This window comes from Mercenaria mercenaria, chromosome 19 (assembly GCF_021730395.1).
Source record: "Mercenaria mercenaria strain notata chromosome 19, MADL_Memer_1, whole genome shotgun sequence".
Classification (NCBI taxonomy): domain Eukaryota; kingdom Metazoa; phylum Mollusca; class Bivalvia; order Venerida; family Veneridae; genus Mercenaria; species Mercenaria mercenaria.
Window position 1 is genome coordinate 28,630,954 of NC_069379.1, and position 21,027 is coordinate 28,651,980.

Consider the following 21,027-nt stretch of genomic DNA (forward strand, 5'->3'; position numbering starts at 1 on the left):
GAAAAGCTTGAATATGCGATAGAGGCTGTATTTTTCAATTGATCTTCCTGAAATTAAGTCAAAATGATAATCTTAATGAAGTCTAGGCTGAATTTGAAAATGGGTCATCTTGGGTCAAAAAATAGGTCACTAGGTCAAATCAAAGAAAAACCTTGTGTATGCGATAGAGGCTGTATTTTTCAATTGATCTTCATGAAATTTGGTCAGAATGATAGCCTTGATGAAATCTAGGTCAAGTTCGATTATGGGTCATCTGGGGTCAAAAACTAGGTCACTAGGTCAAATCAAAGAAAATACTTACTAATATTTTTTTCCATGAAATCACTAGGTCAAACATGTTTACTCTGTTTAAAATGTTGTGTTATGGTGTGTTTCTCAGGTGAGCGACCTAGGGCCATCTTGGCCCTCTTGTTTTATGTCTTTGTTATCCTAACAACAAAATGCAGATATGGGTAATTAAACCTTAACCTGCTAAATTTCTAAAATGGACTGGTCTGTCATTCAGTTTGGGCAATACCATTTATTATTTAAAGGGGTGTTCACTGAAAATTTACTAACTGAATAGCGAACAGTGCAGACCATGATTAGCCGTCGAATCTTGGTCTGCACTGGTCGCAAAGGCAGAATAACTCGCCGCCAGCGGGCTAAAGGTTAAAGGCTTAATGGGATGACAACTATAAATGTCAGATTCAGATCATGAAATGAGTCATCCAGGGTTTTTTCTAGCTATTATGGGAACATAGCCTATACCCACAGAATTGGGAATTTTGACGCGTAAATGTTCCAAATTGGGAAATATTTAGTCCCATAGGATATAGTAAGGATGTGTTTAAGCACTTTCTTATACACTTGTTTCACATTGTACAACCTCTTTAACATACTTCCATTACAAATTTGTCCATAATTGTACCCCCCGACAACAAAGTTGTAAGGGGAGGTATACTGGTTTCAGGTTGTCTGTCTGTCTGTCCGTCCATAGACACAGTCTTGTGCGCACCATCTCTCCTCATCCCCTTGACACAATTTAATGAAACTTCACACAAGTGATCAGTAACATCAGTAGTTGTGCATGGGACATGCTGGGTTCTTTCGGAAAAAGAAATTGCAGAGTTACGGGACTTTGTTTTTTGTTACTATACTATATACATAAACACAACCTGTGCGCACCATCTCTCCTCATCCCCTTGACACAATTTAATGAAACTTCACACAAGTGATCAGTAACAACAGTAGTTGTGCATGGGACATGTTAGGTTCTTTCAGAAAAAAAAATTGCAGAGTTATGGGACTTTGTTTTTTGTTACTATACTATATACATAGACACTATCTTGTGCGCACCATCTCTCCTCATCCCCTTGACACAATTTAATGAAACTTCACAAAAGTGATCAGTAACAGCAGTAGTTGCGCATGAGGCATGTTAGGTTCTTTCGGCGACAAAAATTGCAGAGTTATGGGACTTTGTTTCTTCTTAACATTCTATGTACATACAGTCTGCATATGCAATCTTGTGCGCCCCTAATCTTCCGAAGCCTTGCACACAATTTAATAAAGCTTCACACAAGTGATCAGTACCAACCCTAGTTGTGCATGGTGCATGTTAAGTTCTTTTAGATAAATACATGTATTCTGCATAGTTATGGGAATTTGTTTTTTGTTACTATACTGTATACATACAGTCCACATAACTGTGCAATCTTGTGTGCATCAAATTGCAATGTACTGTGTCAGTGCATGCGGGGGGTACATTCATCACCTTTAGTGATAGCTCTAGTTTGGTCAATGTTTGTGCAATTTTGATGATTTATTTTCAGGATATAGATTGGGATTTTTTGCACTCATTTTGGGAAAAAAACACTTTTTGGCATTGGGAATTAACCGAAAAACAGCTATAAAAATGGCCGAAAAAAACCCCTGTCATCCCGATATTTTTAAAAGCCAAATGAGTAAGGCTAAAACCTTCAATACGGCCATACCAAATTGATTTGTCGTTCGTCGGAACTACCGCATCAATGATTTCATTCCCGAGAAAAAGAAAAAAAAATACACCCGCACGGACGTAAAAATCTCCGAAAAAAATTTATTTTTTTTATTACGCGGTCCGGAATGATAACGACAAAACAGGTTATATCACTGTTTTAATGCGTCAAAGTGATATTGATCGGAATTCATGCGTTCGTAATACATGTAGCTGATGACTCAAACTCAAAAAGTCAGGAATTATGATGATGTTCATCATTTGTTTTAAATCTGGAGTGTCTGTGCTAATGCCACACTTGGCCTTCGATGTGCCGGTAGGTGATGAAGTAGGCACGTTCTATGATTGTTCAATACAGAATACAATGAAAAGAACAGAGCCCGACTTGTAAGACGTGCACGGGGATTCAATTAAAAATATTTGGATTAAACATAGAAATATTGTTCAGATAAACTTTTCAAACTATTTGTTATCAGTTGTTTAGTTCAATATGTTAGATCTAGAGCCAAAGCAAAGTGTTTTCTTTTAAAAAAAAGTTTGTTCACAGATCCTGACTGATCCATCACATTAAATTTAATTGTCTCGGGCCCAAATCATTTTGATTTGAACGTAACTTCTTTAGTACGGCAGTCAGATATTCTGTCAAAATACATATATTCAATTTAAAAAAATGTTTAGCTTTTCAAATAAGTAGTGTAGATATAAAGATAATTTCTGTCGTATTGTAACCCCAATTTTCCCTGTTTGTATATTAATTGGCTGTGAATTGATTGAAAGAAAGAAACTGAAAAAACAGACCTTCCCAACTCAAAATTTCTTGGTCAATCAAAGCACAACAAATAACACTTTTAAGAGTGGCCATATTGGGATCATTTTTTGTCCGTCTGTTATCATTTTTGACTGAAATGAACCTCTACCACAAAAACTTAAGCTATCCTGATCTGTTAAGAAATTACTCCAATGGGATTCGAGCAATGTTGAAGTATTTGTGTGCCCAACTCCGTTTGGTCTCATTGGTCAAGTGATTTATTACTTTCCCCTCACCTCTACCGTTTGGAGATTCACTAGGGGCACAAAGTTGCTCATGTGTCGAAGCCATCTAAATGGGTTTCAGAAGATATGTTATTCCGCTTGGGTGCCCGTTTTGTTTTAAATATTCCTCACCATCCTCTGCCGATAAATGGGCACGCCTTCAGATTAATGTAGAAGAATGAATCAAAATTAAAAATAAGACACTCATCCCTTAGTAATTATAAATACAAAATAAAAACAAACTGATTCAGTGAGTTTTGGCAAGAATTTATTTGCAAAACCATTCATGTAGTCTTTAAAACATATAGAAAAGCTATCTACTGTGTTAGTCACACTGTAAATGTTTGATTTCTGTGTTATTCTTAAAGAAATGTTAACTTCATGTATAATCATAACTGGTTATGCCTCTTTTTAGGGTCCAAGCTGGGAAAAAAAAAAAATTACCCGCTTGCTCCATGTAAAATCTACCCGCCTCTGAAAAAATCAAAATTGAGAAAAAAAAAAAATTACCCGCTCGCTCCATGTAAAATCTACCCGCCTCTGAAAAAATCAAAATTGAGAAAAAAAAAAAAAAAATTTCGCTCGCTCGCTCCTATTTTTTTTGAAAATTTTCCGAAGAACTATTAATCAATTTGGTATGGCCTACAGGTTATTCACTATTGAATAAGTTCATGACACGTTTAGTGCTATAACTCACATACTTTGGCTGTCCACATGCTATTGTTTAGTAGATAACAAGCTTCTTTTTCGGTAGTATTTTATCTTTACTTTTATTATTAGTATAATTGTGTATCTAACATATTTCTCCAGGTACTCCGGGACTTGAAAGTATTACAAACCATATACTACAAATACTCAAAATAACTACAAAATTTGAAGAAAAAAAAGTGAAGGTAGAGCTGTCAAAATGACAAAAAAATTGCAATTTTTCCAAAAAAAATATAAAAGTAAACTATTTTTCATTTCCTGTAGTACCAATATATTTATGCACACAACAAAAAAGAGGTATAAAAAATTGTTTGAAAAATAGTTTGATATTTTCTACAAAATAGACTTTGGACAAAAACTCCACGAGTTGTAAGACAAAATAAATATTACTGAACAAGGTGATGATCTTTGAAGAAAGTATTTTCTACTTCTTCTGAACAATGCCATATATGAGCCATGCCGTGAGAAAACCAACATAGTGGCTTTGCGACCAGTCTGGTCAGGATCCATGCTGTTTGCTAACAGTTTCTCTAAGTGCAATATGCTTTGAAAGCGAACAGCATGGATCCTGATCAGACTGCGCGGATAGTCAGTTATAACTTCCAAAATGAAAATTTACTGAAGGTGTGGTTTCAAACACTTTACATCATCCTTAACTACATTGTAGGTATAACATAAAATTGGCTACAGATGTAAATTTTGATCAGTAGCTTTAAGGGCATGACTGAAACGTTCACATCGATTAAGAAGTCAGATCATAACAAAAATGAATGTATTTAGCTGGAAATAATTTTTAGCTACTGCAGATCATATTTAATTGGTACAGTCATGTACTTTCAATTTCGGAACAAGGTAGCCCATGGCTTGGCAAATGTTAAAATTTGGTGTAAGAGAAATGAAGTCTTGCAGACTTTACATCTAGGTACAAAGTTTAAGAACTTAAAATGTCTGGTAAATCAAATATGTGTTACACTGCTTTGATAGCATCCGTTCCAACCTCAAAAAAGCTTTGGTAGTAAAAATGTAAAATGTTAGAATATTGAATGTCAAATGACAGCACTTTTCATGTCTGAATAGTTGGACTAAAAATCACAAAATTGAACTAAATCACATTTAGTTCACACTTAGCTGTTTTTCCCCCTAATCACAAGTCTCTTGTTAAAAAAAAAACCTGATTAATTCGACAAAGTTAAAAGCCAAAGGTAAAAGTAAAGTACATGTAATCAACAGAGTGAACAGACAATATGAGCTACAAAGCTGTTTTTGTGCAGTAACAGAATTAGGAATAGAGGCTTTTTTCAAACTAGATCTGATATGCACATAATTTTTTTTCCAGTTTTGTCTTTGTAGAACCAAAACAATGTTTATGCCCTAATGAGTTTAATGATAGTTCTACTTGGTTGCTCAAAATTTACAACTCAACTCAACTGAACAATTTTATTTTGCAATTAAAGGCCACCTGCCCTAAATACACATACATACAAAAATGTGTACCCAGCATTTTAAAGAAAGACAACTCTTTTGGTTTAAATCCCTGATACATTACTGGAACAAAGTGAGTATTCTCCCTTTTATCATTCACATCTATATTATAAGTAAATGAGTGCCAAAATGTTGAACAAACACAGCTAATGAGCTATTCTCTTAATTTATTTTCAGAATTGTCACTTTTTAACAATTCATAAAACAATTCATAAAAGTTGTTTACCGTAGTACCCAATGTATACCAGTTGTATAGATGTTGATTACGAATTGCAACAAATCATGTGGACGTTGCAAAAAAAACAACATGCACACATACAAAATTCACATTCCACAAATTAAATTCGTATGATCGTTTTCTACACAATTCTGACAGAGCCTTGCATCTCGAGGGATATTCACCTATTTCAGTTCTAAACTTATGGCTTGAACATCTAATTTTTGAATAAGTAATTTTATATTTTAAAGGTATATCAAGATGCAGTTACCATTCAGTATTTAGTAATGTTTTAAAATCACAGTATATAGTGCTCACAGCGACTTGAACTGACTAAGACATGTTCCAGAAGTACACCAGAGGTCACCATTTATAATACCTGTATTTAAAAAGAAATATCTGTGTGGGAAATCCCCTTCCCACTGTTACTTTAGGGGTATACCCCTTCCATACCTCCACAGCTCTGAGCTTCACACCTGGATGATTACATCTTCACAGTAAACTTGTCTCCAACCCCAAAAGTATTGACCTTTTGTTTGTGAAGTTTCTTTTATTTTATAATTTTCAGAAGCTGGCACAACATGATGCTGAACCTCATGACCTCAGCACAACTTTGACCGAAAGTAGTCAAACCCACTGAATGACTGCAATGTGGTCAATAACTAGACTGGCTGCCGTCCCTATGTTTTTTCTTATGTACATAATCAGTTTTCTTCATTAAGAGAGAAGTATCTCCAGAAGGTTGTTTCTACATTGAGATTTTTTATTGCCCCTGGCTCCGAACATAGGTATGGTTCAGCCATCAAATAAAATTGTGCTATTTTAGAGGCGTAAAATTTTCTTATAAAATGTTTCCAGTATTTATATAAAAATAACACTGCAGCCAGGGAGCCAGGCTATTCAATAACTAACACATAGGCTATCGTTTTGGGAATCAGTAGGTCAAATTGTTTGCAAAAAAAATGTTGTAATTCTCTAAAACTAGTTTTCACTTTAGGAATAGATTAATGTTTGACATGTCAGAGTGTTAAAGTTTCACTTGCACGTAAGTCTGATTATCAGATGGCTAGACAAAATATAACAATGTTTCACCACAGTCGTTGACCACAGGCACGGGTATTCAATGGTCCTAAGATGAAAAAAATATGACTAGACAGATAAAAACCTGTTTTTATCCTAAATCTGTCCAAGATGAAAAATATATGTTGGAACATGAGCATCTTTTAAATGATATATACATCTATACATATTTTTCTTTTTGGAGTGATTTAGGATGAAAAGAGTCAGAGATGTAAAATTCCACTCGCCTGCTCGCATCGGTGAGTAAAAGTCTGGATAGGAAGAGCAGACCTCGCTGTATACTCGGCCGATTGGGCGAGTGCATTTTGCGTCATAACAACCAAAACTGAGCAAAAATGTTTTGAATAACATCGATGAAAATGATAACAAACCTGGTAGACGCTTTAAAATTCAATCGCTTACTGATAATGATTGCGCGCTAGACTGTGATTATTATTATTATCAATGCAATTATTACAAGAAAACCATGTACTGTAAGCCAGTCAGGATAAACTTATTTATCCAAGTTAATGTTATTATCGTCACAGTTTATTTTCCCTTACTTTGTCAAAGCATGGCAAACCAAAATCCCTAGTTTATTTGGAGAGCGACCAGGTGGTGGAGATGACAAAAATACAGTGAAAGAAAAATAAAAATATCTGCTGTATAAAGAAAATTTAAGCAGAATGAATATGATAAATTAAAATGGAAATTTAGTTTACAAGAGAATATTATTTGTCTACTGTGTGTTATATTTGAAATTTGTTTGTTGTACATATAACTTCGTTTATAAAAGTGACAGCATTAAAAATGTCATTAAGATAGTTACAGTTTTATTAGAGCAAGTGACTACTCACTAAGAACAAGTAGATTTTACAGGCTACTAGTCCTGCAGAGCGAGTGGTGTGAAAAACAAATTTTACTCCCCAGAACAGGAATTCTTTACGGAATCCGGTTAGTTCCACATTGAATGTCGTGACAGGCAACACGACACACGATACTACGCATGACATTGTAATGCGACGGATGACAATGTACAATGACACATGACATTTTAACATTTGAATGTCTCATTGTCCCGCTAGGTTTTGGAAGAAAAAAATGCAGTAAAAATAGAGTGTCATTGTTCATTGCCGAGTGTTATGTCGTGTGTCACGTTGAATGTCATGTGTCGTGTCGCATTGAATGTCATGTGTTGCATTGAGGGTTCGTGTGTCACACTTAGAACGTGACACAAAACATTCAACGCGACACATGACAATGTACAACGACACTCGACATTATATTATGAAAATGTCGTGACATTCAATGTGACACACGACAACAAGCATCAACACTGTTGCCGAATTGTTGCATGGCGAGGTAATTAATTGAGGGCGACACACGACAATCAATGCAACACATCTGTCAACAATTTCTTATGAACACCATAGAGACCACATTTTGCAATTGATTTTAATCAAACTTGCACATAACTTGAATTTGCATAATGTCTCAGCTCCTTTCGAAAACTGGCCAGATCCCGTCATGAGTTCTAGAGATATGGCCTCTTAAAGGGCCAAACGTTGCTGTTTTGGGCTTGTGAACACGATAGAGACCACATAAATTTTGTGATTGATTTTTATCAAACTTGCACACAACAACTTGTATTGGCATAATATCTAAGTTACTTTCAAAAGCTGGCCAGATCCCATCAAAGGGTTCCAGAGTTATGGCCCCTTGAAGGGCCAAAATTTGCTATTTTTGGATTGTGAACATGATAGAGACCACATTTTGCAATTGACTTCTAATAAAACTTACACACAACTTGTATTGGCGTGATACCTCGATTCCCATAGAAAACTGGCCAGATCCCATCATGGTTTCCAGATTTATGGCCCATTAAAGGGCCAAAATTTGCTATTTTTGCTTTTGCAGCCAATTATAGAGAAGTCATTTATGGTTTGATTTGATACAAACTTGCACAATATCTTTAACAACATAATGAAATTGTTTTGAATATGTGAAGAGATTTACTGCTTAAGTGGATGATGAAACGAAAATATGAAACTGAAAAAAAGAAAGTAATATATGAATTATGTAATTTTCATGATCATTTGGAATTAATGACAGCAGTGATTAATGTAGCTGTAGGGGAGATAATCGTGGGTGTGAGTTTGGAAAATGTGAGGGAGGGGCAGTCACTGGCGCTGGTCACATACAGTCACATGACCTAAGTTATGAATTACAGCACAAGTTCATAGCTTTAGTTAAAATCTTGTATAATTATATTTTTACCAGAAACCTTATCAATTAACCCACATTAGTTCCAAGCACAAAACTGAAGGGTTCAGGAATCAAGAATATTTGCTGAAGGCTGAACACCAGCCACTTTGTCGTATAGATGTCACGATGTCAGTCTTGAATAAATTCTAAGGCATAATTTGTGTATAAAATGTTTTATTTCTAGAACTATTAAAAATAATGTAATGAAGAAGATTTATGTCAGCATTATATTACTGGTCTTTTTAAAAGGCTTTATTAGCACTGTACAGACGGTGGCATTGGTGGTTTTACAAAAGCACTGATCATTATTTAGATATACTTTGTGGAATGTTAGCAAAGGGGCATATTTTTCCTGCTGAAGTGTTCATGGCAGCTTGTAAACCTGAACAAAGTTGGCTGCTGATGCATCAAGTGCACAGCTGCTGATATACAAGGTTTTGTTGGTCTCACACCAGCAGATGGCAAAGGGTTTCTTCAAATCCTTCAACACAACTTCTCCTCTAGTACAGTCACTAGATATATTTTGTATGTTACAGATTCCATCTTGAAAATCACTCAGAAAAAATGATCCATCTGCTAACATAGCAAGACCTGTAGGAGCACCTAATACACTATAAGTACCTGTCACTTCACCTTGCCAGTTTAACTGTATAACAGCATACTTTCCACTGTCAGATACATAGATAGAGCTGCTGTTGGCTGTAACATAGTTTGGATCACTGAAAATATCTTCTCTATTTGTATTCTTAGTGACTGATTTTAGTACTTTGCCTTTCAGATCAATGATTTGGAGTTTTACGGGTGACTTAAATAACACTATGAGTTGTCCTTTGTAACAATATATACCATAGCACTCTCCCTCAACTTTTATAGTGTTTTTTCTTTTTAGTCTGTTTGATGTAAATGATACAAACTGAATTTCATTTCGATATGGTTGTGTGACTGCTAGTTTGTCATTTGAGACTGTTGTGACATCCCAGGGTTTCATGTCTAGTTTTAGTTGATCAATGATGGAGAAGCTGTTGATTTCGATCATTTTGATTGAATTGTTGTCATGATCTGCAGCAATAAGTATGTCAGATGTAAGAAGAATCATCCCTGTGATCTCAGCACTCTTCTCATCTTGTGATGTTCTCACAGTAAATTCTCCTTGGTGTGAAAACTGTTTGATTTTTATCTTGACTGAGACATTTACTGGTGGTTTTAATGGTTTTGTAGTTAATGTTTCCAAGGATTTCTCATTTTCAAGCAGGTAGATATATCCGATTTGGCTTGAAAGTGATATTCTTTCACATCTTGATGAGTTGTTAGCTGTGAGATCTTGTTCTCATTCTCTTTAATTAGCTGCTCAGCAGTTTTCAATTTCCATGAACAGTGTGTCTTCTTTGTTTGATGTGTTAAGTTGTTTGATGGAGTCTGATGATTCTTGAAGGTCTTTTATAACATCATCACATGTTGCTTGCGTGGTCTTAAGTCTTTGGTCATTGTCTTTTTTCAGAGAGCTAGCTGCATTTTCAACTTCATTTTCCATAGCATCCAGCCTTTGGTTGATCTCTTTCCTGAACTTTTTAATTTCTGCAAGAACTTTCGTCAAAGAAGCATTAGATTTTTCTGTCATTTTCTTAAGGTCTCCAGCTGTATCTTGAAATATTCCAATCATGGTGTCTATCTCTTTAATGATCTTTCTGTACTTCTTGTTGTTGACAATATTGCCAGATATATCAGGTATGTAGTCCACACGACAGGCAGTGCTTTGGTGCTTTAGGGTTACACATACACTACAGAGAAGTGCATTATGGGAATGGCAGTAGAACTTGATAATTTCCTTCTTGTGTGTAGAGCATGGTTTTGTAAGATCACCAGGCAAAGCATGGGGATCTGGTTGTGAAGAAACTTGTAGACTTTGTGGCATGTTGTGCTTATCAAGGAGGGTGTGGTGCCTTAAAGGTTTAGCTCTTTTGTGGTGGTTAAAACAAGATTCACACAAGTGTTCTTGACAATCTACACAGAAACCGAAGGCAGGAAGTCTGATATCATCCCTGTCGCATGGCTGACAGAAAATTTCATAGTCCTCACCAGAACCTCTAGACATAGATGAAGCAAACTTCTGCAGTGCCTTTCTGCCAGATACTGCCATTTTAAACCTGAAATATACATGGAAGACTACCTTTTGAAACATCAATTTGAAAGATACATGTAAATGAACTTTTATCTTTTTATACTGATTGATTTTCTAATACTGTTCAGATATTTAATGCTTCAAGAAATTTATAGAGTCATTTTTTGTTGGTGCTTATGCCATGCTGATCAACACACTGACAGTTAAAGTAACATGGTCACTTCCAGCTTGAAATCATGGCCGTGGAATGGAGAATATATTTTTCTCACCTATGAGGCAGGGTTATATTGTATTCCGACAAAAATAAAGACGTTTGTGACTGGTGTGAGACTAGTTTGATTTCATTATTTGACTTTATTAATGCTTAAGCGCATTCAGATAGTTGTGATATGAAGAAAATCAGCCATTTCCATTTTATGTCATCAATGTTTCTTTTTAGCTCACCTGAGCACAGAGTGCTCAAGGTGAGCTTTTGTGATCACCCTGTGTCTGTCGTCGTCCGTCTCGTCGTCAACAATTTGACTGTTAACACTCTAGAGGTCACAATTTTGACCTAATCTTAATGAAACTTGGTCAGAATGTTACCCTCAATAAAATCTTGGACGATTTTGAAATTTGGGTCATCTGGGGTCAAAAACTAGGTCACCGGGTCAAGTCAAAGGAAAAGCTTGTTAACACTCTAGAGGTCACAATTTTGACCCAATCTTAATGAAACTTGGTGGTCAGAATGTTACCCCCAATAAAATCTTGGACAAGTTCGATATTGGGTCATCTGGGGTCAAAAATTAGGTCACCAGGTCAAATCAAAGGAAAAGCTTGTTAACACTCTGGAGGTCAAATTGGAGGAAAAGCTTGTTAACACTCTAGAGGTTACAATTTTGACCTAATCTTTATGAAACTTGGTCAGAATGTTACCCTCCATAAAATCTTGCATGATTTTGATACTGGGTCATCTGGGATCAAAAACGAGGTCACCAGGTCAAGTCAAAAGAAAAGCTTGTTAACACTCTAGAGGTCACAATTTTGACCCAACCTTAATGATACTTGGTCAGAATCTTACCCTCAATAAAATCTTGGACTAATTCGATATTTGGTCATCTGGGGTCAAAAACTAGATCACCAGGTCAATCAAAGGAAAAGCTTGTTAACACTGTAGAGACCACATTCATGACTATATCTTCATGAAACTTGTTCAGAGTGTTAATCATGATGACCTCAAAGTCCAGTTTGAATCTGGGTCATGTAGGATCAAAATCTAGGTCACCAGGTCAAATCAAAGGAAAAGCTAGATAACACTCTATAGGCCACATTTATGACCATATCTTAATGAAACTTGGTCAAAATGTTAATCTTGATGATCTATAGGAAAGTTCAAATCTGGGTCAGGTGGGGTCAAAAACTAGGTCACCGGGTCAAATCAAAGGAAAAGCTTGTTAACACTCTAGAGGCCACATTTATGACTGTATCTTCCTGAAACTTAGTAGGAATGTTAATCTTGATGATCTTTAGGTCAAGGTTGAATCTGGGTCATGTTGGTCATCTTATACTCCAGTATGTAAAGACAAGTTTTTCTAGTCCTGGCAAACATGGGAAAATCTGTCTGGTTTGCAAGAAGATGAGAAAATAAATCTGCCATGCCAGTTAAGTTGTGTTGGAAAAAAGAATTCCATACTTGGTTTGAGACATATTTCCAAAAAATTGGTAGAACCTCGTTTTTGAGGAAAATCTCAATGTATGTTGGGATTTCCTTATCCATAAATAATTCAAGGATGTGGAAGATTCACTTTATAAGAAATTTTGAAAGTACATACAACACTAAAGTCTTAGATTAGGAAATTTTCTACTCTTCTTGTTTAAGGAAAGATAGGGATATAAGTAAGTTTTGCAGTTTAAACTGTCTCTTGTATTAATGTTGGAGCAGCTCAAAATTGGGAAGAAGATTGGGGGGTGGGGGGGGGGGGGGGCAACTTTGTAGGTCTATGGGTTTATCAATGTTTTTCCAGCAAAATTTTGGACATCCAAAAGAATAAGGACTCTTTTTATCTTATTGAATGTTTAGAAATAAAAATGTTGGGGCTCCCCCACCAAACCCCAACCCCCACCCCGACTTACTGCTCATACAACTCTTAATGACATGCCTGAATGAAGAAAATCTTAAATGTTGTTGCAAATGTTAATGTTTAAATGTGCATTTAGTTGTTTAAAGTTTACACTTTGAATGAAAGTCTCAGATATAATCACTATTCTTGGTATATTTGAACATTATTGTTTGCAGTGTTTACTTTTGGCAACAGGTAAATATAAAGTCATGTTTTGTTAAGGTATTTATTGAGATATGTACTATGTGAAACATCCTTTATTCTAATTATACTTTTTTTGTTATTTTATTCATATTTGTACCATCTGATTATTATCAAGTTAACCGCATTTGGAAAGAAAAAGACTTGTGAATTTATGATGCAAATCCAAGGTTACAAACAAGGTCAAAATTTAAACATTGGTCTGAATAAAAATTTAGACACGTTAACTTTTTTTTAGCAGAGACATAAATCATAACAAGAATGTAGGAAATGTAATTAGTTACAAATGTGAAAATATCTTACCCTTTTTATCCACTGGAGAAATTCCTTTTAAAACTTGAAGAACAAAATTTGTCAAAAAGAATATGGCGGGGTATTGTTATTTACTTACTCGTTGTACTTTGTATTAAAGATAATGTTCAATATCTCAGTCTATGTTTGGTTTAAAGTAGTATCATTTGCAGGTATTTTTCACTATCTAAATAGGTTAAACCCTGTTATCTTACAAATTGATAGATTTTAGCTGCATATCAGGGGGGGGGGGGGGGGTAGGTTTGGGGCTGCTCAAGTTTCACCAGAGGAAACTTAAGAGTTTGCCCTCATATCAATCCATCCAAACACAATTTAAGAAATGTTAAATGAGACAAAGTATAAAAACAAAAAGTTTGTTAAATGTTCTTGACCTTTAATAGCTATTAAAGACAACAGTTCAAGAACTTTTCTTGAGCTCGAGCTGTTTATGAACACTTGTTTAACATTTTGATCTGAACTGTTCTTGCATTGTTCTTGAACTAACATTCTTAAACTGTTAAAAATGTTCTATTTGTTCAGATGGTTCTGCATGTATCCTTTTACAGGTCATCAGAACTAAAAATGGAAAAACCTTTTAAACAACATCTCATGATGGCTGGATTTTACCAAACTTGGCCTGTAGCATCCTCGTAAGACCTTTTATTGTAGATTGTTCAAAATTAATAGTTTTTTCTTGACCTCTTTAACCTTTAGCTGCTGGCAGCAACTGATTCTGCGTTTGCGACTTAAGTGCAGACTAGGATCAGACTGACCCTGGTCTGCACTGTTCGCTATTCATTCAGTAAATTTTCAGTGAACACCCTTTTGAATGATAAGTGGTGCTGCCCAAATTGAATGATGGACCAGTCCATTTTTAGCTCACCAGTCACAAAGTGACAAGGTGAGCTTTTGTGGTCGTGCGGTGTCCGTTGTCCGTGCGTGCATCCGTCCGTAAACTTTTGCTTGTGACTACTCTAGAGGTCACATTTTTCATGGGATCTTTATGAAAGTTGGTCAGAATGTTCACCTTGATGATATCTAAATCAAGTTCGAAACTGGGTCATATGCGGTCAAAAACTAGGTCAGTAGGTCAAATAATAGAAAAACCTTGTGACCTCACTAGAGGCCATATTTTTCAATGGATCTTCATGAAAATTGGTCAGAATGTTCACCTTGATGATATTTAGGTCAAGTTTGAAACTGGGTCATGTGCGATCAAAAACTAGGTCAGTAGGTCAAATAAAAGAAAAACGTTGTGACCTCCCTAGAGGCCATATTTTTCAATGGATCTTCATGAAAATTGGTTATAATGTTCACCTTGATGATATCTAGGTTAGATTCGAAACTGGGTCACGTGCGGTCAAAAACTAGGTCAGTAGGTCTAAAAATAGAAAAAAACCTTGTGACCTCTCTAGAGTCCATACTTTTCAGTGGATCTTCATGAAAATTGGTCATAATGTTCACCTTGATGATACCTAGTTCAAGTTTGAAACTGGGTCAGCTGCCTTCAAAAACTAGGTCGGTAGGTCTAAAAATAGAAAAACCATGTGACCTCTCTAGAGTTCATACTTTTCAGTGGATCTTCGTGAAAATTGGTCAGAATGTTCAATTTGATGATATTTAGGTCAGGTTCAAAACTGGGTCATGTGTGGGCAAAAACTAGGTCAGTAGGTCAAATAATAGAAAAACCTTGTGACCTCCCTAGAGGCCATATTTTTCAATGGATCTTCATGAAAAATGGTCATTATGTTCATCTTGATGATATCTAGGTCAAGTTCGAACCTGGGTCACATGCGTTCAAAAACTAGGTCAGTAGGTCTAAAAATAGAAAAACCATGTGACCTCTCTAGAGTTCATACTTTTCAATGGATCTTCGTGAAAATTGGTCAGAATGTTCACCTTGATGATATTTAGGTCAAGTTTGAAACTGGGTCACGTTCGGTCAAAAACTAGGTCAGTAGGTTTAAAAATAGAAGACCTTGTAACCTCTCTAGAGTCCATACTTTTCAATGGATCTTCATGAAAATTGGTCAAAATGTTCACTTTGATAATACCTAGTTCAAGTTTGAAACTGGGTCATCTGCCTTCAAAAACTAGGCCAGTAGCTCAAATAATAGAAAAACCTTGTGACCTCTCTAGAGGCGATATTTTTCATGGGATCTGTATGCAAGTTGGTCTGAATATTCATCTTGATGATATCTAGGTCAAGTTCGAAACTGGGTCAACTGCGGTCAAAAACTAGGTCAGTAGGTCTATGTCGTCCGTGTGTCCATGTAAACTTTAGCTTGTGACCACTCTAGTTTAAGATCCAGCCTTGAAATTTGGATGACGTGTACAGTTTTGCACAACAATCTTTAAACTGTCTTTAAATGACCATAAGTTTGACCTACTGCTCTACTTTCTAATATTTTAGCATCAGTTTGCCATTTGAAACATGTGGTTCAATATACTCAGGTGAGCGATTCAGGGTCATCATGACCCTCTTGTAGTAATTATGTCTCCCACCACACAATGGTGTGGGAGACATATTGATTTACTCCAGTCTGTGTGTGTGTCTGTCTGTCTGTCACAAAGCTTGTCCGCACTCTAAGTCAAACATTTCTCATCCGATCTTCACCAAACTTGAACAAAATGTGTTTGACCATAAGACCTCGGCCAAGTTCGATAACTAGCCAAATCGGTCCAGGCATATTGGAGTTACGGCCCTTGAATTACCGAAAAATTGGCCTTTTTAGCTCACATGTCACAAAGTGACAAGGTGAGCTTTTGTGATCGTGCAGCGTCCGTCGTGCGTGCGTCCGTGCATAAACTTTTGCTTGTGACCACTCTAGAGGTCACATTTTTCATGGGATCTTTATGAAAGTTGGTCTGAATGTTCATCTTGATGATATCTAGGTCAAGTTCGAAACTGGGTCATGTGCGGTCCAAAACTAGGTCAGTAGGTTTTTTAAAATAGACAAACCTTGTGACCTCTCTAGAGGCCATACTTTTCAATGGATCTTCATGAAAGTTAGTCAGAATGTTTACCTTGATGATATCTAGGTCAAGTTTGAAACTGGGTTACGTGAGGTCAAAAACTAGGCCAGTAGGTCAAATAATAAAAAAAACCTTGTGACCTCTCTAAAGGCGATATTTTTCACGGGATCTGTATGAAAGTTGGTCTGAGTATCCATTTTGATGATATCTAGATCAAGTTCGAAACTGGGTCACGTGCTGTCAAAAACTAGGTCAGTAGGTCTAAAAATAGAAAAACCTTGTGACCTCTCTAGAGGCCATACTTTTGATTGGATCTTCATGAAAATTGGTCAAAATGTTCACCTTGATGATATCTAGGTCAAGTTCGCTAATTGGGTCATGTGCCATCAATATCTAAGTCAGTAGGTCAAATAATAAAAAAACCTTGTGACCTCTCTAGATGCCATATATTTCATGGGATCTGTATGAAAGTTGGTCTGAATGTTCATCTTGATGATATCTAGGTCAGTTTTGAAACTGGGTCAACTGCGGTCACAAACTATGTCAGTAGGTCTAAAAATAGAAAAACCTTGTGACCTCTCTTGAGGCCATACTTTTGAATGGATCTTCATGAATACTGGTCAGAACGTTCACCTTGATGATATCTAGGTCAGGTTCAAAACTGGGTCACGTGCCGTCAATAACTAGGTCATTAGGTCAAACAATAAAAAACCTTGTGACCTCTCTAGAGGCCATATTTTTCAATTGATCTTCATGAAAATTGGTCAGAATTTGTATCTTGATGATATCTAGGTCAGGTTCAAAACTGGGTCACATGAGCTCAAAAACTAGGTCACTATGTCAAATAATAGAAAAAACGACGTCATACTCAGTTCAGTTTCAAAACTGGGTCATGTTGGGACAGGTTAGCGATTCAGGACCATCATGGTCCTCTTGTTACTCTTGTCTGCACTCTTAAGTCGAACATTTCTCATCCGATCTTCACCAGACTTGATCAAAATGTGTTTGACCATAAGACATTGGCCAAGTTCGATAACTAGCCAAATCGGTTCAGGCATGTTAGAGTTACGGCCCTTGAATTACTGAAAAATCGGCCTTCTTGCTCTTGTCCGCACTCTAAGTCGAACATTTCTCATCCGATCTTCACCAAATTTGAACATAATGTGTTTGATCATAAGACCTGGGACAAGTTCGATAATGAGCCAAATTGGTCCAGGCATTTTGGAGTTCTGGCCCTTGAATTGTAGTGAGTAAACAGTATATAAAGGTTGACTTGCTATTTAGATGATTAGGCAGTTGTGGGAGACATTCGCTTTTCTCAAAAGCAGCTCTAGTTTAGCAGGCTGAAGGTTAAGGGACAGGCAGAGCTAAAACTACAATAACATTCTTAAACAGCTTTTGAGTGTTTTATGACATGTATTCAAGAGTTATCAAAACAAATTTATAAGGAAAAAGGTCAGACACTTGACAAATATAGCTGCTAGGGAATACATAAATTGTTATAGTCAGTCCAGGAGCTTGAGCCATCAGTGCTGAAGTCAGTGTTTTGCTGTTGTTTCTAGATAAGAACTGAGCACAATGCTCAAACTTGCAAGAAAGGTCTTGATTACTTATGTTTTACATACATGAAGTACAGAGAAATACTGCTCACTTGAGCATTGTCTGTATGAATTACCGGTCTCCCTCAGTTAAAGTGACCCCCAGGCCATTTTCCATTTATTTCATATGCTTGGATCACTGGATAACTTGAGCATTTCTCTCATACCCGTGTGATCTCGAGTGATCATTACATGTATTTTACTGTATAATGTTTGATATATATTTTCTTCTGAGTAAGTGTGGTTTTCATAATTATATTGTTTATGGTTTAAGTGCAACGTGGCGGCTGTGAAAAGTCTCCTTATACCGGTACTTGGTTATATTTTCTGGTCCTTTGGGATCATAGAATCCATTCAATGCATGTCATGTGTAATCGATGTAACTCATTACAGAGTAGGAGCGGTCTTCTGCTCATGCCCGAAAATGATTATCAGTTGTAGCGCACGGCAAAAATATGCATGTTTTTGCATGTCCGCACGCATTTTGTGTACAATATGCATAATATACTGACTAAAGGTTAGGGTTAGTATCACCATGGTTACAAAATATATACATTTTTAACCCTTTAGCCCATATAGATACAACAGTATTGATTATTGATAACCAGTACACTCTATAGCATTATCTATATGGGAGACAATCAAAATCCCCTTGATCAAAATCCCCTTCACTGAAAAATGACAGGGTGTTACAAAATCCCCTTCATTCTTTTGCAAGGGGTATCATAAGCCCCTCTGTGATTTTTACTTATTTCATCAAGTTCAAATACAACTATATACAACTTAAAAGTCTATTGTATAAAGCACGTAAATACAATGCCTTTAGCAAACATAATATAATTTGGAGCACTGATATCTATATATCTATAATGTTAATCACAGAGGGGATTATGATAACCCCTGCAAATGTGTGAAGGGGATTTTGTAACACCAAGTCATTTTTCAGTGGTGGGGATTTTGATCAAGGGGATTTTGATATAATATTCTTTCTGATGGTATATTTTTCTTACTTTTGTGATAAATAGTTTTCAAGATAGAAAGCTGCAAACCTAAGACCTTAGAAAATTACTATAATTTAGCTGTTTTCAGCAATTGTGATACTACAGAAAAAAAATATTTTTACTGTTACAAATGCACAATTTTATTAATTGAAGGTAAATGTAAGTCTAGAAAGGATTATATTAAGTGATTTTCAAAATCAGCAAACGCTAATCAGTCATTAAAATCTACACTTACAGAACTTCATAGGTCATAGATCATAAAATTAATTAATTACATAATGTTTTGATAAGAAGCATTGATCAAAGACACTTTCTATAAAACTTCCTTGGTCCATATATTCAAAAATGATGTAATCAACACTTTAATTGCTTTGTTTTGACAGCTGTGCCCAATAAACAGACTTCCTACAGGTCCAGGTCAATTAGCATAAATTCCACAAGTGACCTATGGTTGTTATGGTAACCACACCTTTTATTACACTGACCAAAACTCCAATCTAATGTCTCTTTTTTTACATTTTATAATTTGCCATAATTGAATGTTTAAATGCAAACGGGAGACAATCAAAATCCCCTTGATCAAAATCCCCTTCACTGAAAAATGACAGGGTGTTACAAAATCCCCTTCATACTTTTGCAGGGGGTATCATAATCCCCTCTGTGATTTTTACTTATTTCATCAAGTTCAAATACAACTATATACAACTTAAAAGTCTATTGCATAAAGCACGTAAATACAATGCCTTTAGCAAACATAATATAATTTGGAGCACTGATATCTACATATCTATAATGTTAATCACAGAGGGGATTATGATACCCCCTGCAAATGTGTGAAGGGGATTTTGTAACACCCAGTCATTTTTCAGTGGAGGGGATTTTGATCAAGGGGATTTTGATATACACTCAATGCAAACAATAACATGCTTTTGGGTCACCTGTGTCCTTTTCCATTCACCAATTATAGCCCTCTTATTATTATATAAAGTCAATGTGATTTTCAAAAATGCCACCTGAATTTAAACTGAAAATTACCAATAAAATTTAATTATAACCACAAGTTTTTCTGAAATTTAACTTTTATTAATAGTTTAAACATCACAAATATACTTTTGTTAGCTTCATTGCTGATATATTTTATTTGTATTTTGCATTTAAACTATCAGTGTATTTAAGTGTGTTAAAACAGTATATATGAGGTAATGGATAGATTTGTTAAAACGAGTATCCGTGGGGTAATGGATAGATGTGTTAAAATGAGTATGTATGGGGGAAAGGGTTAAGATATTTTTCGTTCAAATTTAGTTAATCCGGTATATACCGGAGTCTGTAATTTATACCGGCGCTCCAAGTCTGCATTGAGTCATAGTCATGTGTAATAGAGTTCGCTATGAAGGGTGTTGTACAGTCTGCTATTATTTTGCTTTAATTGTTGCAAGCTTCTATGCTTCCAAAGGATCTTACAGATTTTATTAACTATCACAACAACAATCTTAAGGTGCTGTGTGGCGGCTGTAAAAAGTCTCCTCATACTTGGATTCAGGACTTTTTTTTCAGGTCCTTTGGAATCATGGATTCCATTCAATAAATGTGTAATAGAGTTCCACTTAGGCTGGTGCACTTTCCATTACCATTGAACAGATTTAATAAAACTGTGTCTGCTGTTATTTTGCTTGGTTGCATTCTATGCTTCCTATGGATCTTCTTACCGATTTTATTACCAGTAGCTCATTTGAGCATGAAGTGCTCAGGATTAGCTGTTGTGATCGCTCACGGTCTGGGGTCTGTCCATCCGTCCACACTTTCCTTTAAACAACATCTCCTCTGAAACCATCTGGTAGAAGTTGATGAAACTTGGCCTGGATGTTCCGATGGTGGTCTTCTTCCAAAGTTGTTCAAATGGTTTTGCTTGGTTGCACAAATTGCCATTAGGGCTAGAAATAGAAAAATCTTTAAAAAGCATCTCCTCTTAAACCACTGGTCTGATTTTGAAATTATTTT

At 35.9% G+C, this 21,027-nt stretch overlaps 3 protein-coding genes across 5 annotated transcripts in view; 1 reads left to right on the plus strand and 2 right to left on the minus strand.

The window, feature by feature from the left end:
- The window catches only part of LOC123542929 (U4/U6 small nuclear ribonucleoprotein Prp3-like), a 76,193-nt gene that overhangs the window by 3,668 nt on the left and 51,498 nt on the right, over nucleotides 1-21,027 (plus strand). The gene's annotated exons all lie outside the window — the stretch shown is intronic.
- On the minus strand, nucleotides 8,899-9,839 carry LOC123542930 (uncharacterized). Its single transcript, XM_045328981.2, has one exon. The coding sequence runs from the start codon at nucleotides 9,835-9,837 to the stop codon at nucleotides 9,106-9,108; it is 732 nt and encodes a 243-aa protein (XP_045184916.2). The 5' UTR covers nucleotides 9,838-9,839; the 3' UTR covers nucleotides 8,899-9,105.
- Nucleotides 10,090-13,572, minus strand: LOC128551012 (transcription intermediary factor 1-alpha-like). The gene is made up of 2 exons (XM_053531257.1): nucleotides 13,464-13,572; nucleotides 10,090-10,885 (listed from the first exon to the last, which is right to left on the minus strand). Exon 2 carries the CDS (start codon nucleotides 10,876-10,878, stop codon nucleotides 10,090-10,092), a length of 789 nt encoding a protein of 262 aa, XP_053387232.1. The 5' UTR covers nucleotides 10,879-10,885; nucleotides 13,464-13,572.

What these genes read in the sequence shown, in the direction of transcription:
- LOC128551012 (XM_053531257.1), bottom strand. Translation starts at nt 10,878, where the DNA reads ATGGCAGTATCTGGCAGAAAGGCACTGCAGAAGTTTGCTTCATCTATG.
- LOC123542930 (XM_045328981.2), bottom strand. Translation starts at nt 9,837, where the DNA reads ATGATTCTTCTTACATCTGACATACTTATTGCTGCAGATCATGACAAC.